Source organism: Micromys minutus (assembly GCF_963924665.1).
Source record: "Micromys minutus genome assembly, chromosome: 3".
Classification (NCBI taxonomy): Eukaryota; Metazoa; Chordata; class Mammalia; order Rodentia; family Muridae; genus Micromys; species Micromys minutus.
The window spans coordinates 23,590,184-23,616,212 of NC_137972.1; the positions used below are offsets into that span (position 1 = coordinate 23,590,184).

Below are 26,029 nucleotides of genomic sequence, written 5' to 3' on the forward strand. Positions count from 1 at the left end.
CATTAAAAGTAATAAAAAAAGTTATGTGACAATTAACATGAATGTGAATGCTAAGCTTAACATAGAAAAGCCATTGTGACATATATTTTGTGACATTTATGTGACAACTAAGGCTTATGTTAATGGGCTTAAGATAAAAAAAACATTTTTAACATGATTCATATATTGTTTTCTAGTATATGTGCTGTCGAAGCAAGCACCATATATTGTTTTCTAATAGCAATGTTAGTTAAACTTTAAACACTACAGTCTGGTTTTCTTTATTTTATCTCTAACATTATTACTTTATGATACTGAAATAAACATGAATATTTTTAGGAAGCAGACAGTACCCTATTGAAATATGCCAAGAGTAGAAATATTTTTCTATCACTAGAAAAGATCATAAATCAAAATGAACAACATACAAGCCAGGTCCTAATGGCCTAGGAAAATGCAAGACCAGATACTGCTACCTTCCATGGGGGAGGAGCCTGAGGTACACCTTTATGCAGTGAGTCTCCTTCCACTCTGAGTGACAGCTCCTCATGGAGTGCCTGGGCAATGTGATACACAGCTGCATGGACTTTGCAGCTATAGGGTGATGTATTCATGTCCCAAAGATGCAGAGGTCGTGAGCTCAGGGTGCCATTTTGCTCACATTGACCTAGTTCCCTGATCCCGTGCTGATTCAAATATAAACATTCAAATAAGATAGACCACACATCCTGAATAAAAATATCATGAGGGTATTTTCTAGGTTGAACACTTCTGAGAAAATCCTTGAATCCCAGAATTTCATCCACGTGAACAGACAGAGATAATCCTCCACCAAAGTATGCATAAGCTTTATTTTGTTGAAAGGGTAATGTGGTGATGTCCCAATCAGAAGTTGTGACCCAGATATTACCAAGAGGAGTATTACAATAGATTTTATAGACAAACCTCAGAAGAGAATATGTGTCACCAAATGCAATGATAACACTTGTCATTGTCAATCTTTCAGATAAAAGTTGCCTGTGTTTTGTGTCCTTAACAGGAAATTCTAAAACCTTTTCTGTAAATGCAACACAAAGTCCATGGTTGGCCATCTCTTCTGTGATCTCCCTAAGGAAGACTTCTCCCCTCACATCATCTGGAACCACCAGGCCAACCCAGACCCAAGAGAAGAATAGCAGCAGTTGTATAATTCCCTGGTACAGGGCTGTGGAGTGCACAGGAAACTGGTAAGGAGACTGGAGCTGGACTCTGCTCCCAAGACTCTGGTCAAAAGGCGCATAGCTGATCTAAATAGAAAAGAAGTTACTACTTAACATGAGTCAATTATGTTTTTCTCAAATGATTTGGTTTTTCTTCTCTGTTTATGCAGTCTAGGAGAAATTAAACAGTTAAATAACTTTGCTAAAGAATTACCATCTTGTTACCTGTGATCCACCACTTTCTTCTCAGTGCTCAAAGGAAATGTGTCTTTCTTTTTTTTTTAAATGTCTTTATTTTACAAAACAAAGATAAATGTACAGATTTTAAACATTTTTTGCTTAAATTTATACATTTTTGTCAGTACTTTTTTTTCAGATATTAAAATAATTTTTACATAAAACTCTGTGAATATATTTTTTAGTCAGTACTTGATTTTTTCAAGGGCTTGACAGTATGCATTGAAAACCTACTAGTTACAATGAGCGTAAAGTACATGCAAAACAAAACACAACATGGAAATAGTCAAAGTCTTCTTGTTTTGTAAATATATATATATATATATATATATATATATATATATATATATATATATATATATATATATTTGTTTTCTTTATTTTTTGGACTTCATACAGTCTGTGAGTTGTTTCTGGGGGGAGTGCAAGCCTCTGGGGTTAGCATCCCAATATCAGTGACTGCATATTATGTCTGTTCTTTTGTGACTGGGTTATCTCACTCAGGATGATCTTCTCTAGATGCAGCCATTTTCTTAAGAATTTGGTTAAGTCATTGTTTCTAGTGGCTGAGTAGTATTCCATTGTGTAAATGTACCACAATTTTTGTATCCATTCATCTTCTGAAGGACATCTGGGTTCTTTCCAGCTTCTGGCTATTATAAATAGAGCTGCTATGAACATTGTCTTTCTATTGAACTTTTACAAAACATATCAAACAGGGCTACCAAGTGTCTATCTTCTTCTCTCAGTTCAGGTACACAAGCCAAACCTGAGCAGTTGTTAATCTGTCACTTCCCATACCAAACCTTTCATCTTTCTTATAATGGAAGTAGAGAAATGTTAATAACAATGGCCCTTTTACTTGAAGTCACCAATCCATAATTAATCAATGAACAGGAATCTGAAGGATTTTATAATCCATAAGTGAATTATATTATTTCCCTAGAGGTTTCTATGTCTTTGTTTTTCTGAAATGTTGAAACTAGAGAACCACCCTAAGAGTAGCTTGGTTAGGATAAACAACTATCCACTTAAATGCATGTTGTAAAGTCTCTTTTTTGATAGGATGCTCTGGTCACTCCATCACATTGCTGCCCTTCTTACCTGACAAATTTAATTGAGATGACTACACTGTCATTCCTATGCACTTCAGGGGATCTCTTCTGGGGTAGGGTGGATTGGATAATTAATTGCATAATCTGCTATATCAAATGACCAATTATCAATTTCACTTTAAATTCAACTTAATCTAATATTAGCATGAAACAATCCCTTTTTTAATATGTGCTCTTTAATGAGTTCCAAGATTCTTTATTCAAGGAATGTATTGCCAAATTTTAGCCAACATGATCAGTCTGCCTTGCTGAATCTTCTATCTCTTTCTACGCTGGTAATATGAGAATATCATTGTATCTCATGGCTCAGATTATGACTTGATCCTTCCATTAACAAAAGTTTCCTAAACAAGCCCCTAAAATCAGATGCGCTGTGTGTCATGCCCTGGCTCCTCTTACTCACTTTTCAACAGAGTTCTGTTTGGATATTTAGTAAATATTGTACTTATTAGATCCAAACTCATGATAATTTGATACAGACCCTCAATTCATGTTAATTGTTGGTGAGAGAGGGTTGGGTAGAAAGAAGGAGGAGGAATAGGAAAGAAGAGATCAAAAGAAAACACTAGCAAAAGTAAGCAATTTAAATGGATGCTGCAATGTAATATTTATATTAGTATACTCTGATGATGGGTTCATGAGTCCCATGAAACAAAATTAGTTAGGAAAACAGGACTTATGTTATATTAATTAACATAACTTTCTTAATCATACATATTTCTAAAAATCTGAAAGAAATACTTTTAAACCATAAATGAAAAAAAAAGTGACAAATCACAACAAAATATAAGGCAAGAGTCTGTGGTGTAGAGACCTATTCTCCTATGAATTGATAAGCCCATGGTTCTTTCAGGTCTCCAATCCAGGTGTTGCTCTCAGGAAGACAGCTGTTCCTTTATGGAGATATGCTCACCAATGTAGAAGAGACTTAGTTTTCATTCCCTATGGCTCAGAGGCCTGTGGCAGTCTGTCTTCTCAGGAAAGAAGTGATTGTCTAACATAGACTTATTTGTTGGGAGTTGAAACTTTGGAGTAACAGCACCTCCCAGAACCTACAGGCACCTGAACAGGCCTCTCTCTATAAGGCTGATTCAGGATGCAGGAGTAGAAATGGAAGGTCACAATGGCAAGAAACTGACAAATTAAGAAGGAGTAGCCTTTGCTTAGTCTTCTTATGGAGGATTTGGTTCAATATTTACTGACTAAGAGATGACCTCAGCTGCAGACATAACTGTGGAGTCTGATAGTTAAAAGCCTGAAGGAACTAAAAACAAAGTATAGTGCTATACATGCAAGAAGATGCCATGATGCATGAATTTCTATATAGGCTAAAGTGTGTGTGTGTGTGTGTGTGTGTGTGTGTGTGTGTGTGTGTGTGTGTGTGTGTGTGTGTAATGAGGTTGAAAAGGTGACTTAATGGTCTGGATTAGAATCTTAGCACCCTCATAAAACATTTCTGTGTAGAGAAAAATCAATCCCAAGAGCGTGGTAACTATTTACCTTAAAATCTCAAGGTTGGTCTGCAATGAAAGACACTGTTTAAAGGCAGCAGTATAGAAAGTAATAGAGGTTCTTTCTTGATTCTAGCTATTAAAAATAAACCGGCTATGTACATTGTGAACATTGTTAAATGTTTGGGCTTCTTTAGGGTATATGCCCAGAAGTTGTATAGCTGGGTCTTCAGGTAAAATTAGGTTTAATTTTCTGAGAAAACAGCAGACTGATTTTCAGAGTGGTTGTACCATCTTACAACCCCATAAACAGTGGAGGAGTGTTCCTCTTTCTCCACATCTTTGCCAGCATCTGCTGTCACCCAAGTTTTTTATCTGATCAATTCTGTCTGGTATGAGGTAGAATCTTAGGGTTGTTTGATTTGTACTTCCCTAATAACTAGGGATGCCAACAGCTTAAAAGAACCCAGATGTCCTTCAACAGAGGAATAGATACAGAAATTGTGGTACATTTACACAATGGAGTACTACTCAACCATAAAAACCATGACTTTATAAAATTCTTAGGCAAATGCATGTAACTTTAAGGTATCATTCTGAGTGCAGTAACCAAGTCAGAAAAGAACATTCATGGTATGTACTCAAAAGGCTAAGAATACCCATAAAAAATTCACAGAAACTATGAAGCTCAAAGAGAGAGAAGGGCAGAAGTTGGATGCCTCATTACTTCTTGAAAGGAGAACAAAAACACTCATGGGAAGAAATAAAGGGACAAATAGAGAAACATGGATTGGAAAAAAGATCACCCAGAGACTGCCTCACCTGGGGATCCATCCCATATGCAGTCACTAAACCCACACACTATTACTGATGCCAAGTAGTGCTTACTAGCAGGAATCTGATATGGATACCTCCTAAGGGGCTCTGCCAAAGCCATACTGATACAGAGGAGGATGCTTGCAGCTAGCCTCTGGATTGAACTCAGCGTCCTCAATGAAGAAGGTCGAGAAAGGACTATAGGAGGTAAAAGGGTCTACAACCCCGTGGGTAGACCAAAATTATCAGCTAGCCAAATCCACCACAACTTCCAGAGACTAAAACATTAACCAGTGAGTTTGCATGGAGAGACTCATGGCTCCAAGGGCAAATGTAGCAGAGGATAGCATTCTCTTGCATCAGTGGAGGGAGAGGTTTTTGTTCTAGTGAAGGCTCATTTTCGCATTGTACCAGAATGCCAAGGTGTTTAGGGGGAAGAGTGTGCACCTTCATGGCAGTAATGGGAGGGGGCACGGTATGGGATATCAGGAAAGGGATATCATCTGAAATGTATATATAGAGAATATCCAATAAAAATAGTGATAGAGAAAGAATGTCTGACCTCCAGGTTTACTATATAGTTTTCTGTAAAGTCCTGACACAAACAACAGTTGCCACATAGCCCCTACATACACAGGGGTACTCACTTATGCACATAGATGCACACATGTACACACATGCATCATGCACACACATGTAGAAATATTGAGAGAGATGAGAGAGAGAGAGAAAGAGAGAGAGACAGAGACAGAGAGAGACAGAGAGAGAACAAACAACAGTGACACCTCTATAAGGTCATAATTCATCAGTACTAGAAATAAAATAGTATAAGAAAATTGAGATGGAATTGGATGTCAGAGTCTGTCTATTGTGTAGAGTAATGAATAATCACACATAATCACAAACAGAGCTCACATAAGCTGGTAGATGCAGTAAGAGAATCAATTCTCAGTATAAGTAGAACTTAGCAAACAGGCATTTGGTTGAGAACATTTTAAATGTGAAGAAAAATATGGAAAAACTTAACCAAATAAATTTGCTGAAAGTTAGAATTCAAATAAATCACATGGAAAACCTCCACTGAACAACCTTTTAAAACTTTCTTCAACTCAAGGATGCACTATGGAAATGTGAAAGTGAATCATGAAAAAAAAAAAAATATGTGGGACTTACAATACAGAGGACCCAACATACAGAACTGGTTGAGAACAGTCACACAGCACTCAAGCTAGCAAAGAGAAGAAATGGAAAGAAAGAATTATTTATTTTATGTAGAGCTGAAATTGTTTTCATATATCAGTAATTCATTCATATACTAGAGAGAGTTTAGATATTCTACACAGAAAAGCACAAACAAGAATGCCAACATGATAAAGAAATGAGAAACCTATAGAACATGGTCAGAGGACAGCACTGCCAGCTCCACAGTTCTCTATTATGATATGTGCAAGTGCATTAGATAAGATATAACAAAATTGTCTCAGGATTTATGAGTACATAGAAGTTGTTGTATTGGGCCACATGCATCACTACCAGTAGCCTAAGACAGGCGGACAGCTGGCAAGAATATGAAGAGAAAAGCTTGAATTTCAAAAAAAAAAATAATAACCATGAATCACTAAATCAATATACCAGTTAGTGAACTAAAAAGACAGTTCTCAGCAATATCCAAGTTATACAAAGAACTCAAGAAGTTAGACACCAGAGAATCAAACAGCCCTATTAAAAAATAGGATACAGAGCTGTGTATATCTTTGTGTGTGGGGGGGGGGTTGTGTGTGTGTGTGTGTGTGAGAGAGAGAGAGAGAGAGAGAGAGAGAGAGAGAGGGAGGATGAGAGACAGAGACAAAGAAACAGAGGGACAAAGAGAGAGACAGAGAGAGAGAGAGAGAGAGAGAGAGAGAGAGAGAGAGAGAGAGAGAGAGAACATAAAGGGATCCACGTGAATGAAAACAGTAATCTTAAAGCAGGGGACAGTAATCAAAAACAGACATAAAAGATGAAAGGGTTTCATTCAGAGAGCAGAGCAGCAAGACAGGAGGGTGTAGGAGGCATCAGGAATAAGATAGTAAATAGAAGTTGCATGAGAATGACCACAACTCATGCATCATATGCTAACAAAAAAATAATTCTAAGGACTGTGTCAGATGATTCCTAACCACTCATTCTCCCTCCCTCTCTCTCCCTCTCTTTCTCTTTCTCTGGCCATCCTCTCTTTCTCCACATAAACATGCATTTACATAAAATAAGTACACTGTTCAATAAGAGGATATACAAGTAAAGCCAAAAGACTTATTCAGCCTGACAGACTCCCAAATAAAATACAAACACAAAAGAATGTGAATCCCCAAAGCAATGCAATACACCCAAAATTGTAACTACTGAGATACTTTATACATGGAAACTAACATGAATTAAATGTCAGATAAAAAATAATACGGTTTACTAGAAAATAGATGAAGAAAGGGCTAGGTAGTATTCACTTTGCCGTTCGTTTTTAGTTTGAAATTCTAGCAAAATCAATGCAGCAAGAAAACAACTACAAATAGGACAAGAAGATAAATTATCCCTGTTCACATATGATATTATGTCTGAATGTTTTATCATGGGCTCTTATGGAACATTAAGTCAGCCCTCATATATACTTTCATCAAAGTAACAGTACACAAAATAAACATCCAAACTAGTAGCTTCCTATAAACCAATAATGAATTTGTAGAGGAAATTAAAATGGAATTAATGACATGTGAAATTAAAAAAAAAAAAATAAAGCAGAGACCTCCCAGAATTTTGAGGGCTCAGGTGGCAATGCTGCCTGTGAACAGACACTTCCAGGCCAAGTCCTGACCTTGCCTAGTTTCATCAGAATTGTCAGCCTGCCCACAGGTTAGTGGACCCCTAAGACTTTCAAGAGGGCTCTCACTCCAGAGAACAGGAGTTAGTCCACATTTCCTTCCCACTGTCTATCTCAAGAATGGGCACCCAGAACTCTCAGGGAGTAGGTGGCATTGCCACCTGAAAACAAACACTTTCGGGCCAAGTTCAGAGCCAACCCAGGTACATCAGGAATAGGCTTTGCCACCTGAACCCACAGCCTACCCAGAGAGCTGAACACCTAGAAACAATCTCCCTCTGGAGACCATGGGCCCAGAGACTCACAGGAGCAAAAATTTGCAGTAAGAGATAAGATTACCTAGCATCATTGATAACAAGATGGCAAGAGGCAAGTACAAGAATCTAAGAAATGGAAAACAAGACAATACGGCAACATAAGAACCCATTTTTCCCACCATGGCAAAGAGTGGGTACCCCAAATCACCAGAAAAACAAGATTTAAACTTAAATCATACTTGATAGTAATGATCAAGATCATTGAGAAGCACATAAATAATATGCCTAAAGAAGTACAGGAAAACCAGGAGAACACATGCAAAGAAGTTGAAGCCCTTAAAGAGAAAACACACACAATAAAAAGCACAAAAATCACATAAAGAGCTAAAGGAAAACACAAACAAAGAGGTAAATGAACTGAAAACAGAAAGAGAAACAATGAATAGATAACAAAAGGAAACAATTCTGAAGTTGGAAAACGTAGGAAAGACATCAGGAGACATAGACACAAGCATGACCAACAGGCTACAAAAGATGGAGGAGAGAATCTCAGGAGCAGAAGATACAAAGAAATCATTGACACAGCAGTAAGAGAAAATGAATAAATCAAGAAGATTCTAACCCAAAACATCCAAGAAATCCAGCACACAATGAGAAGACAAATTCTAAGTAATAAATAAAGAAGAGAGAGAGGAATCCCAACTAAAAGGCCTAGGAAATATCTTCAACAAGATTATAGAAGAAAACTTCCCTAACCTAAAGAAACCATGAACATACAAGAAGCCCACAGAACCCCAAAGAGATTATACCAGAAAATAAATTCTTCCTGACACAGAAGAATCAAAGCAACAAATGTTCAAAATTTTTAAAAAAAGTACTAAAAAAAAAAGGGAAAAAAGACAGGTAACATATAAAGGCAGACAGAATGTAATTATATCAGACTTCTCAACACAGACTATGAAAGTTAGAAGATACTTGACTGACATGATACAGACACTAAGAATACAAAAATGCAAGCCTAGGTTACTATATCCAGAAAAATTCTCAAATACAGAAGATGGATAAACCAAGATATTCCAGGCAAAGGCACATTTACACAACACCTGTCCACAAATCCAGGAATACAAAGAATAATAGATGGAAAACTCACCGCAAATAAGGAAAATTTAAACTAGAAAAATAAAAAATTAATCTTCTTGCAAATAAATCAAAGAATAAAAGCACACAAACATAATTCTACCTTTGACAATAAAATAGCAGGAAAAAACAATCATTATTTCTTAATAGCTCTTAACAGCAAGGGACTCAATTCCCCAATAAAAATACAGAGATTGAATCCAGGATTTTGCTACATACAGGAAACTCAGCAACAAAGACAGAGTAAAAGTTTGAGACAAACATTTCAAGCAAATGGTCTAAAGACACAACCTCAAGTAGTCATTCTCATAAAATAGATTTCAACCAAAACTTTTTTAAAAAGGCAAGGAAAGATATTTTTTATTCATCAAAGGAAAATATCTACCAAGATGAACTTTCAATCCTGAACATCTATGCTCGAAATATAAGGGTTCCCCCATTCATAAATGAAATTCCACTAAAGCTCAGAGGATATACTTTACAACACACAATAATAGTGGGAGACTTCAATACCCAACAGTCATTAAAGAGCAAATCAAGGAAGCAAAAACTGAACAGAGATCCAGTGAAACTAACAGACATTATGAATCAGATGGATGTTTTAATACACACCTACATAATATTTTATCCTAAAACAAAATAATATCTGCTTTTCTCAGCACCTCATGACCCTATCTCCAAAATTGACCATTTTATTAGTCACAAAACAGGCCTTAACAGATACAAAAACATCAAAATATTCCAAGCATACTACCAGATCACCATGGACTGAGACAGTCTTCAATAATCAACAAACAAAAAAACAAACAAAAAGGCCACATACACATGAACACTGAGCAAATCTCTGTTCAACAATAACTTGGTCAAGGAAGAAATAATGAAAGAAATCAAAGTTTTTTTTTTTTTTCAGAATTTAACAAAATTGAAGGCATAACATACCCTAAATTACAATATATTTCCAAAGCAGTGCTAACAGGAAACTTATAACTGAGTGCCTCCAAAGAGATTTTGGAGAGAGTATATAACAACAGCTTGACAGCATACTGGAAAGATCTAGAAAAAAAAAGGAAGTAGCAGATACACCCAATAGAAGTAGATGGCAGGAAATCATTTAACTAAGAGCTCAAATAAACTAAATAAAAACAAACAAACAAACAAAAACATAGAAAGAATCAACAATCCAAGAGCTGGTTCTTTAAAAAAAAAATTAACAAGGTTGACAAACCCTTAGCAATACTAACTACATGAAGCAGAGAGAGTGTCTAAATAAAATCAGAAATGAAAGCAGAGACATTACAATAGAAACTGAGGAAATTAAAGAAATCATCAGATCCTACTGCAAAAGCCTATATTCAACAAAACTGTAAAATCTGGAGGAAATGGATAATTTTGTAGAAAGATACCAGGTGCCAAAGTAAAATCAGGATCAGATAAATCATCTAAACATCCCCATAACTCCCAAAGAAAAAGAAGCGGTCATCAAAAGACTCCAAACAAATAAAGCCCAGGACCTGATGGGTTTAGTGCAGAATTCTAACAAACTTCATAGAAGACCTAATAACAATACTTTCATAACTATTCCACAAAATAGAAACAGAAGTAACACTACTGAACTCATTCTTCGAAGCCACAATTACACTTATTTCTAAACCACACAAGGACCCTACAAAGAAAGAGAAATTTAGACCAATTTCCCTCATAAACATTGATGCAAAAATACTTAATAAAATTCTTTCAAACAGAATTCAAGAACACATCAAAATGTTCACTCACCATGATCAAGTAGGCTTAATTCCAGGGATGCAAGGATGGTTCAATATAAGAAAACATGTCAATGTTATCTACTATTTAAAGAAAATTAAAGATAAAAATAAAAAAAAAAAATGACCTCTCTAGATGTTGAGAAAGCATGTGACAAAATTCAACTCCTTCATGTTAAAAGGCTTAGAAGGTTAAAAATTCAAGACCCATACTTGAACATAGTAAAAGCAATATACAGAAAAAAACAGTAGCTAACATCAAACTAAATTGTGAGAAACTTGAATCAATTTCACTAAATAAAGGGTCTAGACAAGGCTGCCCACTCACTTCCTACCTACTCATTTTAGAACTGGAAGTATTAGCCAAAGCATTCGAGAGCAAAAAGAGGTGAAAGGGGTAAAATTTGTAAAGAAAGAAGTTAAAATATCCCTATTTATAGGTGATCTTACAGTATGTTTAAGTAACCCCAAAAATTCCACCAGAGTACTCCTACAGTTGAGAAACAAATTCACCAAAGTTGCTGGATACAAAATACTTCAAACAAATCAATTGCCTTCCTCTACTCAAAGGATAAACAGGCTGAGAAAGATATTAGAGAATCAATAACAGTCACAATAGTCACAAAGAATATAAAATACCTTGGTGTGACACTAACAAAGCAAGTGAAGGATCTGTATGATAAGAACTACAAGTCCCTGAAGAAGAAAATTGAGGAAGACCTCAGAAGATGGACAGATCTTCCATGCTGATGGATTGGAAGGATAAATATAGTAAGAGTGGCCATCTTGACAAAAGCAATGTAAAATTCAGTAAAATCCCCATCAATTTTTAACTCAATTCTTCTTAGAGTTGTAAAAAATGATTTGGAAATTTATTTGGAATAAAAAAAAAAAAACCCAGGATAGCAAAAAATATCCTCAACAATAAAAAAGCCTTCAGGGGGAGTCACCATTTCTGACTTCAAGATATATTACAGATCAATAGTCATGAAAACTGCATGGTATTTGTGCAGAGACAGGTGGGTAGATCAATGGAATAGATTCAAAGATCCAGAAATGAACCCAAAAAACCTATGATCACTTGATCCTTGACAAAGGAGCTAAAAATGTTCAATAGAAAAAAAACAGCCTCTTTAACAAATGATGCTACTTCAACTGGCAGTCAGCATGCAAAAGAATGCAGATTGATTCTTTCTTATATCCTTGTACAAAGCTCAAGTCGAAGTGGATCAACGACCTCCACATAAAACCAGGTACACTGACACATATAGAACAGAAAGTGGGGAAGAGCTTAGAACACATAGGCACAGGGGAAAATTTCCTGAACAGAACACCAATGGCTTTTGCTATAAGAGCAAGAATCAACAAATAGGATCTTGTGAAATTGCAAAGCTTCTGTAAGGCTAAGGACTCAGTCAAAAGAACAAAATGGCAATCAATAGATTGGGAAAAGATCTTTACCAATCCCACACTTGATATAGGGCTAGTATCCAGTATATACAAAGAACTCAAGAAGTTAGACTTTAGAGAATAAGCTAATACTACTTAAAAATATGGTACGGTTCTAAACAATGAATTCTCAACTGAGGAGTATAGAATTGCTGAGAAGCACCTAAAGCAATGATCAATTTTCTAGCCACATGGAAGTGCAAATCAAAAGAAATCTAAGATTCCACCTCACAGCAGTCAGAATGGCTAAGATCAAAACCTCAGGTGACAGCAGATGCTGACTAGGATGTAGAGAAAGAGAAACACTCCTCCACTCTTGGTGGAATTATAAACTGGTACAAATACTCTGCAAATTAGTCTAGCTGTTTCTCAGAATCTTGGACCAGCTATACCACTTCTGTGCATGTACCCAAAAGGAGCTCCAACATCTCACGAATACATATGTTCCACCATGTTCATAGCAGTCCTATTTTTAATACCCAGATGTCCTTCAACAGAAGAATGGATAAATAAATTGTGGTACATATAAACAATGGAGTACTACTCAGGTATTAGAAATAATGAGCTCATGAAATTCCTAAGCAAATGGATGGAACTTGATGCTATCATTCTGAGTAAAGTAACCCAGTCACAAAAGAACACTCATGGTATGTCCTCATTTATAAGCAGATACTAGTCCCAAATACTCAGAATACCCAAGGAACCGTAAACAGAAATTATAAAGCTCAAAGAGAAGGAAGACCAGAAGGTGGATGCCTCAGTTCTTTTTGAGAATGAAGAACACAACCTTCATGTGAAGAAATAAAGAAACGAATAGAGGAGCAAGTATTGGAAAAAATATCATTCAGACACTTCTCCACCTGGGATTCTACCTCATACGCTGCCCATAAACCCAAGCAGCATTGCTGGTGCCAAGTAGTGCTTTCTGTCAAGAACCAGATAGAGATGCATTCTCAGGTGTGTGTATATATATATATATATATATATATATATATATATATATATATATATATATATATATATATATATATATGTACAGCTTAATATGCTTGCATCTAACTTTATTGGATTGAACATAAGGACCCCAATGAGGGTGATAAAGAAAGAACTGAAGGAGTAGAATGGGTCTGAAACCCCATGAGAAGAACAAAATGATCAACTAACAAAACCTACCACAGCTCAAAGAGACTAAAACACCAACCTTTGGGCACACATTGAGAGAACCACTGATCCAGTCGCATATGTAGATGAAGATACCAGTATCTGGCATCAATGAGTGAAGAGATTTTTGGTCCAGGGAGGGCATGTTATCTCAATTTAGGGGAATGCCAAGACAATGGGGTGGAGAAGATGATTAGGAGGGACTGCAGCTTTGTGAAGGCAAATGGAAGGGAGAAGGGATGGGAGAAGGGCAAGGGAAAGGGATAACATCTCAAATGTAAATACAGAGTATCAAGTAAAAAATGAGAAAAAAATAAGAGAAAAAATGTGAAAAAAATGTGTTACTAGTATCACAGATTGCCCCTCTACTCCTATTGTCACCTTTTATATTTTACTGATGAAATTTGTATGGAACACCACTTTTATTAAGTTCTACTTTTGTCATATTACTACTATTTCTCTTGGTTGCCATGACTTTTATGATATAGAATTTAAATATTTTAATTTTATACATGATATGTAACAATAAGTTTAATATATATTATATATAATTGTAATTACATTATTTATCCTCTTTCTTTTTCTCTATCCAACCCTCTTCAAAAACTTTCAAATTCATTTCCTTTTTTTCTTGTTAATATGTAAATGCATAAATATAGGAAGAAACTTGGTGAGTTTGTTTAGTGTTCTTTTATATATATGATTTCAAAGGTGAGCATTGGAACTGGATATCAAATTTTTAAGTTCCTTGCTCTGGAACATGAGTACTTCTTATCTTCTCATTATATATTTATTTTTATTTCTTTGTGAAAGGGCACTCCTTGAGATTTTCCCTTCCATATTCAAATGTGTATTGATATTGTATTTTCAGGCATCCATATTTTTTGAAAAATGTAGTTAAGTTTCCTTGCTATTGCTAGGAGACATAAACTCACAGTAGAATTTCATTTTCTCTGTCTTAGTCCATATTTCTGCTGCCCTTTCTGTGGTTGTTGTTGTTGTTAATGTTGCATCTTAGATGCAGTAATTGTGTAAATGGAGCACATAAAACATTTCTATTGTAATTAAACTAGCTGTATAATTTTGATGAGATTTTTTTATTACAGAAAGAGATATATTTATTCATGCACACACTAAAACACCCAAACAAACACACAGACACACTGACACACATATAATTATTTAGCTAAAAAATGGTAGTTTATTAACTGGAAGTGTGAGGTTCCCCTCTAAGATCTACAACTTCACTATCCATGTGTTGTTGGCTAGGTTGATAGTACCAGGCATGACTTCTAATTGAGTTAACCAGAATTCCAATAAAATATGTTGTTTAGACCAAGATCTAAGTGCAGCCATGTAAACCCAATTTTTGCTGTAGTTATTGTAGTATTTCATAGATAAATCCTTATAACACTATTGCTTATTTGCCTTATAAGCCTACATAAACCTTCCAGGACTATAAAATATCACAATCATGAAAGAAGAATTCTTGTAAAATCCAGTTTGGTTCCTCCAAGTCCTATGTCTGAGGTGCATGGTGTCTACAGCAAAACTTAAATGCCCTTTGTCTCTAGAATAACACCAAGGCTAATAGCAACAACCTACAGTGTTTTGACAGTCTCTTGTATCTCGTCAAAAGCAAAATAAAACAAATAGATTTTGGAAAAAAATATTATAGCAACTAAGAATAAGTCTAAGGAAAAAGGTGGAAGGCTTTAAGTCATTGAAAAAAAACCCATAAGACAGAAGGAACTCGGAAACACAGATTGGCTGAGTTAACACTGTAAAATATTCCAAAATGATATATTATTAAGTGAAATTCTCATCATCCTTCCTATGGCACTCTTCATAAGACTAGCAAAGTCAATTCCAGCATTCATGTGGAAACATAAAGACCCCTATTGAATGAATTAATCATAAATAGGGAGGAAAGAGATAAATGTAAATTCATATACCAGATCTTAAATTATACTATGGAGCCATGATAACACAGCAGCCTGGAGTAGGCATAGCACAATCCTTTACACAAACCAAACAGAAGACCAATAAATAAGCTCACTTATCTATAGTCTAAAACATGTACTGGACAAAAGACATTTGCTTTCACCAATTGCTAGGGAAACTGAATATCTAGCTACATGTAGAAAATATCAGGTGGAGTTGGCTGCCTCTCTACGCTATGCAAAAATAACCAGTCTAATCAACTCAGAGACAATAGGATAAAATTTAAACTTTGGGGACCAGTAGTTTCAAAAGTTTTAAAGACTGGTGAGTAGAAGATCTGGACAGCCAGGGAGCAGAGAGATCTCTGCTGAGTACGCACAGGTAAAGCATGCCCCCGCCCTGCCCGATCCAGGGACCAGGAACACAACATTGGAACTTTTGTTTCCACCCGATGACTCTGGGGCCCAGAAGAGGGCTCGGCCCATCTGCCACCTGGACTAGTGGAGATACAGGGACACAGACCAGATACAAGGGAAAGGCAAGAACATATCACTGACAACAAAATGGCAAGAGGAAAGAGAAAGAGTATATCCCAAAGAATCCAAGACAACCTGGCAACACCAGAACCAAGCTCTCCCATAACAACAAATATTGGAATGCCAAACACTAGAGAAAAAGAAGATGCAGACCTGAAATCATACCTCAAGACGCTGATAGAGATACTTAAACAAGAACGGGAGGAAAGCAAAAAGAATCAGAAGCTTTTCAAGAGGAAACAAGAAAACCACTCAAAAAACTCAAAGAATGAGAGAAAAACAGAACCAAAGAGATGAAGGAATGGAAAAGGGAATTTAAAACAGAAATGGACACAATAAAAAAATCACTAAAAGAGATAACCCTAGAGGTAGAACACCAAAAAAAGAAATCAGGAGTCACAGAAGCAAGTATGTCCAAAAGATTACAAGAGATGGAAGAGAGAATCTTGGGGGCAGAAGACAACATTGTAAACATAGACAAAACAGCCAGAGAAGATGCAAAAAACAAAAAGCTCCAAACCCAAAATGTCCAGGAAATACAGAACACAATGAGAAGACAAAACCTAAGAATAATAGGAATAGAAGAGGGAGAAGAGTATCAACTAAGAGGCACAGTAAATATCTTCAATAAAATCGTTGAAGAAAACTTCCCTACCCTCAAGAATGAGATGACCACGAGCATAAAAGAAGCCTTCAGAACTCCAAATAGACTGGACCAGAAAAGAAATACCTCCCGACACATAATAGTAAAAACACCAAGTGCCCAAAGCAAAGAAAGAATACTAAAAGCAGTAAGAAAAAAAGGTCAGGTAACATATAAAGGCAGACCAATCAGAATCTTACCCGATTTCTCAACAGAGACTATGAAAGCTAGAAGAGCCTGGACAGACATCATGCAGACCCTTAAAGAGCACAAGTGCCATCCCAAGCTGCTATACCCAGCAAAACTATCAATCACCATAGATGGAGAGATGAAGATATTTCAAGACAAATGAAAAATTTACACATATCTGACCACAAACCCAGTACTACACCGAATTATAGGTGGAAAACCCAATAAAATGAGGTAAAATACAGCCTAGTAAAAACAAGAAAACTCGTAAACAAGAAAACCAAAAGAAGAAAAACAGACACAATGCAACCCACAAAAGCAATAATAGCAGGAAACAGAAACAACTATTCCTTGATATCTATCAACATAAATGGACTCAACTCCCCAATAAAGAGACATGGGTTATCAGACTGGATATATAAAAAAAAAATCCAGCATTTTGCAGCATACAGGAAACTCATCTAGAGACAAAGACAGACACTATCTCAGAGTAAAAGAGTGGGAAAAAAGCTTCCAAGCAAACAGCTACAAAAAGCAACATGATGTGGCTATTCTAATATCAAATAAAGTAAATTTCCAACCAAAATTTATCAAAAAAGATAAGAAAAAACACTTTTTACTCATTACCGGGGAAATCTGCCAGGAGGAACTCTCAATCCTTAACATATATGCTCCAAATAAAAAAGCACCCATATTCATAAAAGAAACGCTAATAAACTCAAAAAATACATTTCACCCCACACAATAATAGTGGGAGACTTTAATATCCCACTCTCACAAATGGACAGATCATGGAAACAGAAATGAACATGGACACTGCAAAGCTAGCAGAGACTTTGAACCAACCAGAATTATTAGATATATACAGAACATATCATCCTGAAGTAAAAGAATACACCTTCTTCTCATCACCCCATGGCACCTTCTCGAAAATTGACCACATAATTGGACACAGAATGAGCCTCAGTCGATATAAGAAGATTGAAATACTCTCATGCATCCTCAAAGATCACCATGGTATACAGCTGATCTTTAACAACAACAAAGAAAACAAAAAGCCCACATACACATGGAAACTAATCAATGCTCTGTTAAAAGATATCCGGGTCAAAGAAGAAATAAAGAAAGAAATTAAGGATTTTCTAGAATTCAACAAAAATGAAAATAAAACATACCCAAACCTATGGGATACAATGAAAGAAGTACTGAGAGGAAAACTCATAGCCCTAAGTGCTTCCAAAAAGAAACTGGAGAGAACTTATATCAGCAACCTGACAGCACAGTTAAAATCCCTAGAACAAAAGGAATCAGATATACCCAAGAAGAGTAGACGGCAAGAATTAATCAAAATTATGGCAAAAATACACCAAATAGAAACAAAAAGAACCATTGAAAAAATCAACAAAACCAAGAGTTGGTTCTTTGAGAAAATCAACAAGATTGATAAACCCCTAGCCAGACTAACTAGAGGGCAAAGAAAGATTATACAAATTAACAAAGTCAGAAAGGAAAGTGGAGACATAACAACTGAAACTGAGGAAATTCAAGAAATCATAAGATCCTATTACAAAAATTTATAGTCCACAAAATTGGAAAATCTTGAGGAAATGGATGAATTCTTAGACAGATACAAGATTCTAAACTTAAACCAGGATCAAGTAAACCATCTAAATTATCCTATAACACCTAAAGAAATAGAAGAAGTCATCAAAGGCCTCCCAACCAAACAAAAGCCCAGGTCCAGAAGGGTTCAGTGCCGAATTTTATCAGATATTTATTGGGGATATAACACCAATACTCTCCAAACTATTCCAAAAGTTAGAATCAGATGTAATACTACCTAACTCATTTATGAGGCTACAATAACCCTTGTACCTAAACCTCACAAAAACCCTACAAAGAAAGAAAACTTCATACCAATCTCACTTATAAACATTGATGCAAAAATACTCAACAAAACTTGCAAACCAAATCCAAGAACACATCAAAACAATCAATTATCATGAATAAGTAGGCTTCATCCCTGGGATGCAGGGATGGTTTAATATAAGTAAATCCATCAATGTAATCCACCATATAAACAAACTCAAAGAACAAAATCACATGGTCATCTCACTAAATGCTGAGAAAGCATTCGACAAAATTCAACACCACTTCATGTTTAAAGTCCTGGAAAAAACAGGAATCCAAGGCCCATACTTAAACATAATAAAAGCAATATACAGCAAACCAACAGCCCACATCAAAATTAACGTTGGGAAACTTGAAGCAATCTTACTAAAATCAGGGACTTGACAAGGCTGCCCGCTCTCCCCCTACCTATTCAACACAGTACTGGAAGTCCTGGCTGGAGCAATTAGACAGCAAAAGGAGATCAAGGGGATACAAATTGTAAAGTTAGAGATAAAAACAACACTCTTTGTTAATAACATGATAGTGTACTTAAGTGACCCCAAAAATTCCACCCAAGAATTTCTACAGCTTATAAACAAGTTCAGCAAAATGGCTGGATACAAAATTAACTTAAACAAATCAGTAGGCTTCTTATACTCAAAGGACAAACATGTAGAGAAAGAAATTAGGGAAAAGGTACCCTTCACAATCGTCACAAAAACTATGAAATACCTTGGTGTGACTCTAACTAAGCAAGTGAAGGACCTGTATGTAAAGAACTTCAAACCTCTAAAGAAAGAAATTGAGAATGATCTCAGAAAATGGAAAGATCTCTCATTCTTATGGATTGGAAGGATCAACATTTTAAAAATGGCCATCCTACCAAAAGCATTATACAGATCCAATGCAATCCTCATCAAAATTTCTACCCAGTTCTTCATTGAGTTGGAAAGATCAATGTGCAATATCATATGGAACAACAAAAGACCTAGAATAGCGAAATCCATCCTCAACAACAAGAAAACATATGTTGGAATGACTATCCCTGAACTCAAGCTATATTACAAGGCAATTGTTCTAAAAACTGCATGGTACTGGTTCAGAAATAGGCCTGTGAATCAATGGAATAGAATAGTAGATTCAGAAATGAGCCCTCACATATATGGTCACCTGATTTTTGACAAAGGAGATGTAAACATTCAATGGAAAAAGGACACCCTATTCAACATATGGTGTTGGTCCAACTGGTGCTCAGCATGCAAAAGAATGAAAATACACCCTTTCTCATCTCCTTGTACAAAGCTCAAGTGTAAGTGGATCAAAGATGTCCACATTAAACCAAATACACTGAAACTATTAGATGAGAAAGTAGGGAAAACCTTAAAACACATAGGCACAGGTGAAAATTTTCTGAACAAAACACCAATGGCTGAAGCTCTAAGGTCCAAGATTAACAAATGGGACTTAATGAGATTGTAAAATTTCTGTAAGGCTATGGACATCGTCAAGAAAACAAAACGGCAGCTAACAGAATGGTTAAGATTTTCACCAACTCCACATCAGATAAAGGCCTAATATCAAAGGTATACAAAGAACTCAAAAAGCTTGACACCAGAGAATCAAACAACCCTATTAAATAATGGGGTACAGAGCTAAACAAAACGTTCTCAGTTGAGGAATATCGAATGTCTGTGAAACATCTGAGGAAGTGCTTGACATCCTTAGCCATCAGGGAAAGGCAAATCAAAACAACCCTGAGATTCCACCTCACACCAGTCAGATTGGCCAAGATTCCAAACCCAGATGACAACAGATGCTGGTGTGATTGTGGAGAAAGAGGAACACTTCTCCACTGTTGGTGTGGTTGTAAACTAATACAACCACTCTGGAAATCTGTCTTGTGATACTTCAGAAAATTGGACATAGTACTACTGAAGACCCAGGTATTCCACTTCTGGGCATATACCCCATATACACTTTAATACACAACAAAGATATATGCACCACAATGTTCATAGCAGCTCTTTATATAATAGCCAGACGCTGGAAAAAACCCAGATGTCTTTCATTAGATGAACGGATAAAAAAATTGTGGAACATTTATACAATGGACAACTACTCAGGCACCAGCAACAATGACTTAACCAAATTCTTAAGAAAATGGCAGCATCTAGAGAATATCATCCTGAGTGAGATAACCCAGTCACAAAAGAACAGACATAATATGCAGTCACTGAGAGTGGGATGTTTACCCCATAGGACCGCACTGCCCCAGAAAAAACTCACAGACTGTATGAAGTCCAAGAAAAAAACAAAACAAAACAAAAAATGTCATGCTCAATCCTTACCCACCAAGAACACATTGACAAATTCTGGGTTACACCCTGTATTACATGTACTGTTTGCTCATTGTAAAAATAAACATTTTTTTTACACACCAAGAAAATGTTGACTAATTCCAGGTTACATCTTGTTTTACATGTACTTTATGTTCATTGTAACTAGTAAGATCTTTATCACACTATCAAACTTTAAAAAAAAACCACATACTGACAAAAATGTATTGTATACTTTTATGCAAAAAAATGCTTAAAATCTGTACATTTATCTTTGTTTTTTAAAATAAAGTTGTTAAAAAACTTAAAACTTTGAAATAGAAAAGGAGAAACACTTCAAAATATCATCACTGACAGGGTCTTCTGAATGGACTCTGGTAGCTCAGCAGACCATGTGATGACTGATTAAATGGTTACATGGAGTAAAAAGGCTGCAAAGGGAAGGAACCTATGTCAGGAAAACAGAATGAGGTGCTGTTATATGAGAGGGGACGGGTCATTGAGAGGCAATAGAAGGTCAGTGATAAAAAAAAACAAGAAAATTATATATACATTTTTATGAAAAATTGTTTTCATAAATAAATGTCATAATAAGCATATGTCTGAAAAAATTTAAAGAAATCAGTCATAAGAACTCATAAAAGAAAAATATGATTAGTGTACACCTTTAATCTCAGACCTAGAGAAGCAAAGGCAAGAAGATTTCTGTAAGGCAATTCTGTGCTACATAAGATTCAAGACCAGCCTATTCTGCATGGTGAGAATAAGTTACAAATATAAACATATAAAGAAAAATAAAAACCAGAAGAGATTCAACAGAGCAGCCTAATGCATTTGATGAACATTTTAAATTACCTCACTTTTTCACAAAAGCAGTTAATGAATCACTGTTATTTCCAAACTAATGTTTCTAAATAGCTCTTTTTAAGATGATTAATAATTAAGTTGCATTTGACTTGTAAATGTTACTACTGTGGCATTGTTTATAAAAAGTTATAATGGATAAACAAAAATATATTTAAACAATGACAGATCTTACAACTTTTGTTCTGATGAAGGAAAATTGACACAGCCCAAAACCCAGCCACAGTAAGTCTGACCAATGATTCTTACATAGAAGTAAATGTTATGTGGCAATCTGAGCTGAAAACACTGAAATAATAAGGACTATGTCCTAAAGGTTACGACTAAAAATGTGTAGAATTATTATCGTCCCCATGCTTTGCGATACCATTTAAGTGGATATGAAAAAAAGACAGTACTAACAATGGTACAAGGCAAAGGGAAATTTTTTGTAGTGGATAGAATACAGGTTGTCATTACATTAAATTTTTTCAAATTTAAAGGTTTTTCAATTAAATTTATTATGCAATCTTTATTTCATCTTATGAATAAATTATACTTTTGTTAAAATAAGTAAATAGTAAATTATTAAACAGTCCTGTACCTCACTTTTAAACAATAACTGGATTAATTAGCATTTATTACTATGTTAGTATGTTTAAACTAAAGAACCAGGATTCCTTGCATACCTGTGGGACATTGTAGAGACTTAAAACTCTGGAGATCTGAGTTGAAATTCCTGTTGAAATGCCTCCTATCACTGCAACCAGCTTATCAGTCTTCTCAGGCCTGCAGCTGTAGTTAGGAACTGCAGGGCTCTCTCCGGAAAGCAAAGTCATAGACCTCTCGGTGGCCTTCATGTCATTAAAGTCAACATTGAAGAGATAGAATCCCAGAGACATATTGAATAGAATATTTGGGTTCTTGTTGATTTTTTCTATAGCAAAAACCATGGCCAATATGTTCTGATAATGTTTGGTGAAATCCCTAGGAGGAAAAATTGGAAAGACAATTTTTGTGTTCTCTTTTAATACTAATTTTTAATTAAAATATAATTATATCACATACCTTCCTCTCTTCTCTCTGTAGATACTCCCATTCCTCCTCTAAAATTCTGGGTATTTATTTATAACTATCTCTGTCATATAAAGTATTTATGCAATAATCCAATAAACAAAATATTGTATATTAAAAATGTAGAGGAATTTATCTTTTAAAAGAAGATTCATTTTAAAAATTATTACCAAATTCACAACTGTGTTTTTTTCTTGAGATAGAATTTCACTAATTCAGCTCAGGATGTATTTAAACATTGTCTAAAAAAATTAGACAATTTAAACATTGTTCATTTTGTAGACCATGTTTAGTTCAGGGTCACCGAGAGTCTCATGCCTCTGAGTCTTAAGTTCTTAGGCTAAAAGTTTGTACCATTACATACTATGAAATGTAGGACTGAAATTTTTACTGTGGAACTTGTATCCGAGAAAGTAAAATTGAGGAGTAAATCATGGGAAATAGCAAACATTAAAACTTAGTATTTCATATGGTTTCCAAAATAGAATAAACCCTGAGAAAATGCACAGTGCTTGATCAACCATGGCAATTGAAATTAAAAGTGTCAAATCAATTAAAGAAGGAACAATATAATGTTCTCAGTACAATATACTTAATGAAAACAAAGAAAACTCACTTCAACTGAAAAGTGTTTTCAAAGCTTTCTTACCTACTTAAGAGAATTCAGCATGAATAAGGAAGAGACACAGAGACATAGTTATTGCTGAGGAGCTATTGGCATTGGGTGCATACTGGGAAAGGGAGGGAGAGTTTCGGTTGATGTTTGACCAAGTATCTTGACTATACTCTAAATTATGTCTTATACTTCTGTGGAACAGAAATACCTAAGTGAACTCAGTTGATAAAATATGACTGAGTGAGAGAGAAAGAGAAAGGCTGAGTGTGAGAGACACAAAGACAGAGAGAATCCACAAAGTTGAAGACAGCAGACACTAGAGGAGAAGCAGTACACTTTGGTTTGATCACCATATATTTCATACATATCAACATATATATGAAATCCTAAAATAATATTTTAAGGGAGAAGTAAAAGACTTACACGAAAACAAGTTCTGGTATATAGATTGTATCTGTAAAACCAAATTTACTTCTAGTGTCTCCATCAGTCACTCTAAGGGAAAAAAGTCCTCCAATGACAAAATCCCCATCTTGATAGTAGCCAAGAGAAGCAGGTATACTTAAGGAGAAACAAGAAATTTCTTCCTGAAATACAATGAGAAAAATTAGAGGAGAGAAAGCAATTAGCAATTTCATACTAACATTGATAAATACTTGATAAAAACCAGAAATCTGTTCAGTTGAGAATCTTGGGTTAATGGATCTCAATAGCACATCAACAAACAGATAAAACATGTGTCTGTCTGGTCTGTGTGGCACAAATTTATAAAGCATCGTTTTTCGCTGATATAGGTCCACCAGGATCCAAAACTACCCCAGTTCCTGGGAATTAATCTGCTTTGCACCTAATTAGCCCTAGATGCTGTCCCCTTCACAGTCACCTTGAGTCTCCAAGGGTTCAGGAACCTCTCACTTGGCACCTGGGAATCCGGATTCTCAGCAGGAAAACACACAATTAAGAAAAAGTATGAAATCCTCGGAAACACTCGAGAGGTGTGTCCACTCAATGAGCTGAGACTCCTTAAAGTCCCAAGGTAAAGGGAGAATAAACAGTAGAAAGATATTAAGTCATGAATGGGCATCTGAAGGAGTCATTAAACTGCTTAGTGTTTGCTGCATGGAAGAGCTGGACTCTTAATCATTAAACATCAGTGTCATTTTAGAATGTTTTTGTAAGATCAAGCCAGAGCCTTATATTAAAATAAAATTATTTCTGATTACTTTAGTGGGTCAATTATCAACTTGTATTTTTTTAAATTTTATTGTATATGCTTATGAGTACAATACTATGAAATACATATATATGTAAAAATTAAATATATATGTCTAATTCAAACAGTTTTTTAAACCACTGGCATAATTCCAAATTTATTTGTCTCAAAGAAAGTAAATGAAGAGTTACTATTAGCTTTTAGAAATATCTAGTGTGCATGAGTCCAATGTGTTTTCCTTTTATGTATTTCTTCCTTTCTCTCTCCTCCATTTATTCATTTATCCTTTCTTTGATTATTTTGATTTGGGTCTGCAGAAGACAGAATTTAGAACATGGTGCATACTACGCAAGTAGTCTATTATAGAACACATCCTTAGCCTTTTTAATCCTTAAAGGTAAGAAGTAAGTAGCCTAGGTTGTCATTGAATTATTTTTAAACAACTTTATTTTACAAAGCAAAGATAAATGTACAGATTTTAAACATTTTTTTGCTTAAAATTATACATTTTTGTCAATACTTTTTTTCAGATTTTCACATAATTTTTACATAAAACTATATGAATATATTTTTTAGTCAGTACTTGATTTTTTTTCAAGGTTTGATTGTATGCCTTGAAAACTTAATAGTTACAATGAGCTAAAGTACATGTAAAACAAAATCTAACATGGAAATAGTTAAAGTTTTCTTGTTTTGTAAATATTTTTTTTGTTTTGTTTTGTTTTCTTTATTTCTTGGACTTCATAAAGTCTGTGAGTTTTTTCTGGGGGAGGGCAAGCCTCTGGGGTTAGCAATCCAATATCAATGACTGCATATTATCTGTTCTTTTGTGACTGGGGTTATCTCACTCAGGATGATATTCTCTAGATGCAGCCATTTTCTTAAGAATTTGGTTAAGTCATTGTTTCTGGTGGCTGAGTAGTATTTCATAATATATATATACCACAATTTTTGTATCCATTCATCTTCTGAATGACATCTGGGTTCTTTCCAGCTTCTGGCTATTATAAATAGAGCCGCTATGAACATTGTGGTGCATAAAACTTTGTTGTGTATTAAAGTGTCTCTGGTGTATATGCCCAGAAGTGGAATAGCTGGGTCTTTAGGTAGTACTACATCCAATGTTCTGAGGTATCGCCAGACAGATTTCCAGAGTGGTTGTATTAGCTTCCAACTCCACCAACAGTGGAGAAGTGTTCCTCTTTCTCTGCAGCCTCGCCAGCATCTGCAGTCATCTGAGTTTTGGATCTTGGCCAATCTGACTGGTGTGAGGTGGAATCTCAGGGTTGTTTTGATTTGCATTTCCCTGATGGCTAAGGATATCGAG

At 35.4% G+C, this 26,029-nt stretch overlaps 1 protein-coding gene across 1 annotated transcript in view; it reads right to left on the reverse strand.

Annotated features, from left to right (window-relative positions):
• LOC308418726 (vomeronasal type-2 receptor 26-like) overlaps nt 1-24,127 on the reverse strand; it is a gene marked incomplete at both ends in the record, with an annotated part of 50,014 nt that extends 25,887 nt beyond the window's left edge. Inside the window, 3 exons of the mRNA XM_080914205.1 lie at nt 456-1,265; nt 22,489-22,786; nt 23,913-24,127. Coding sequence (XP_080770331.1) covers nt 456-1,265; nt 22,489-22,786; nt 23,913-24,127 — 1,323 coding nt within the window. The remainder of the gene's footprint in view (nt 1-455; nt 1,266-22,488; nt 22,787-23,912) is intronic.
• Nucleotides 24,128-26,029: the final 1,902 nt, after the last annotated feature.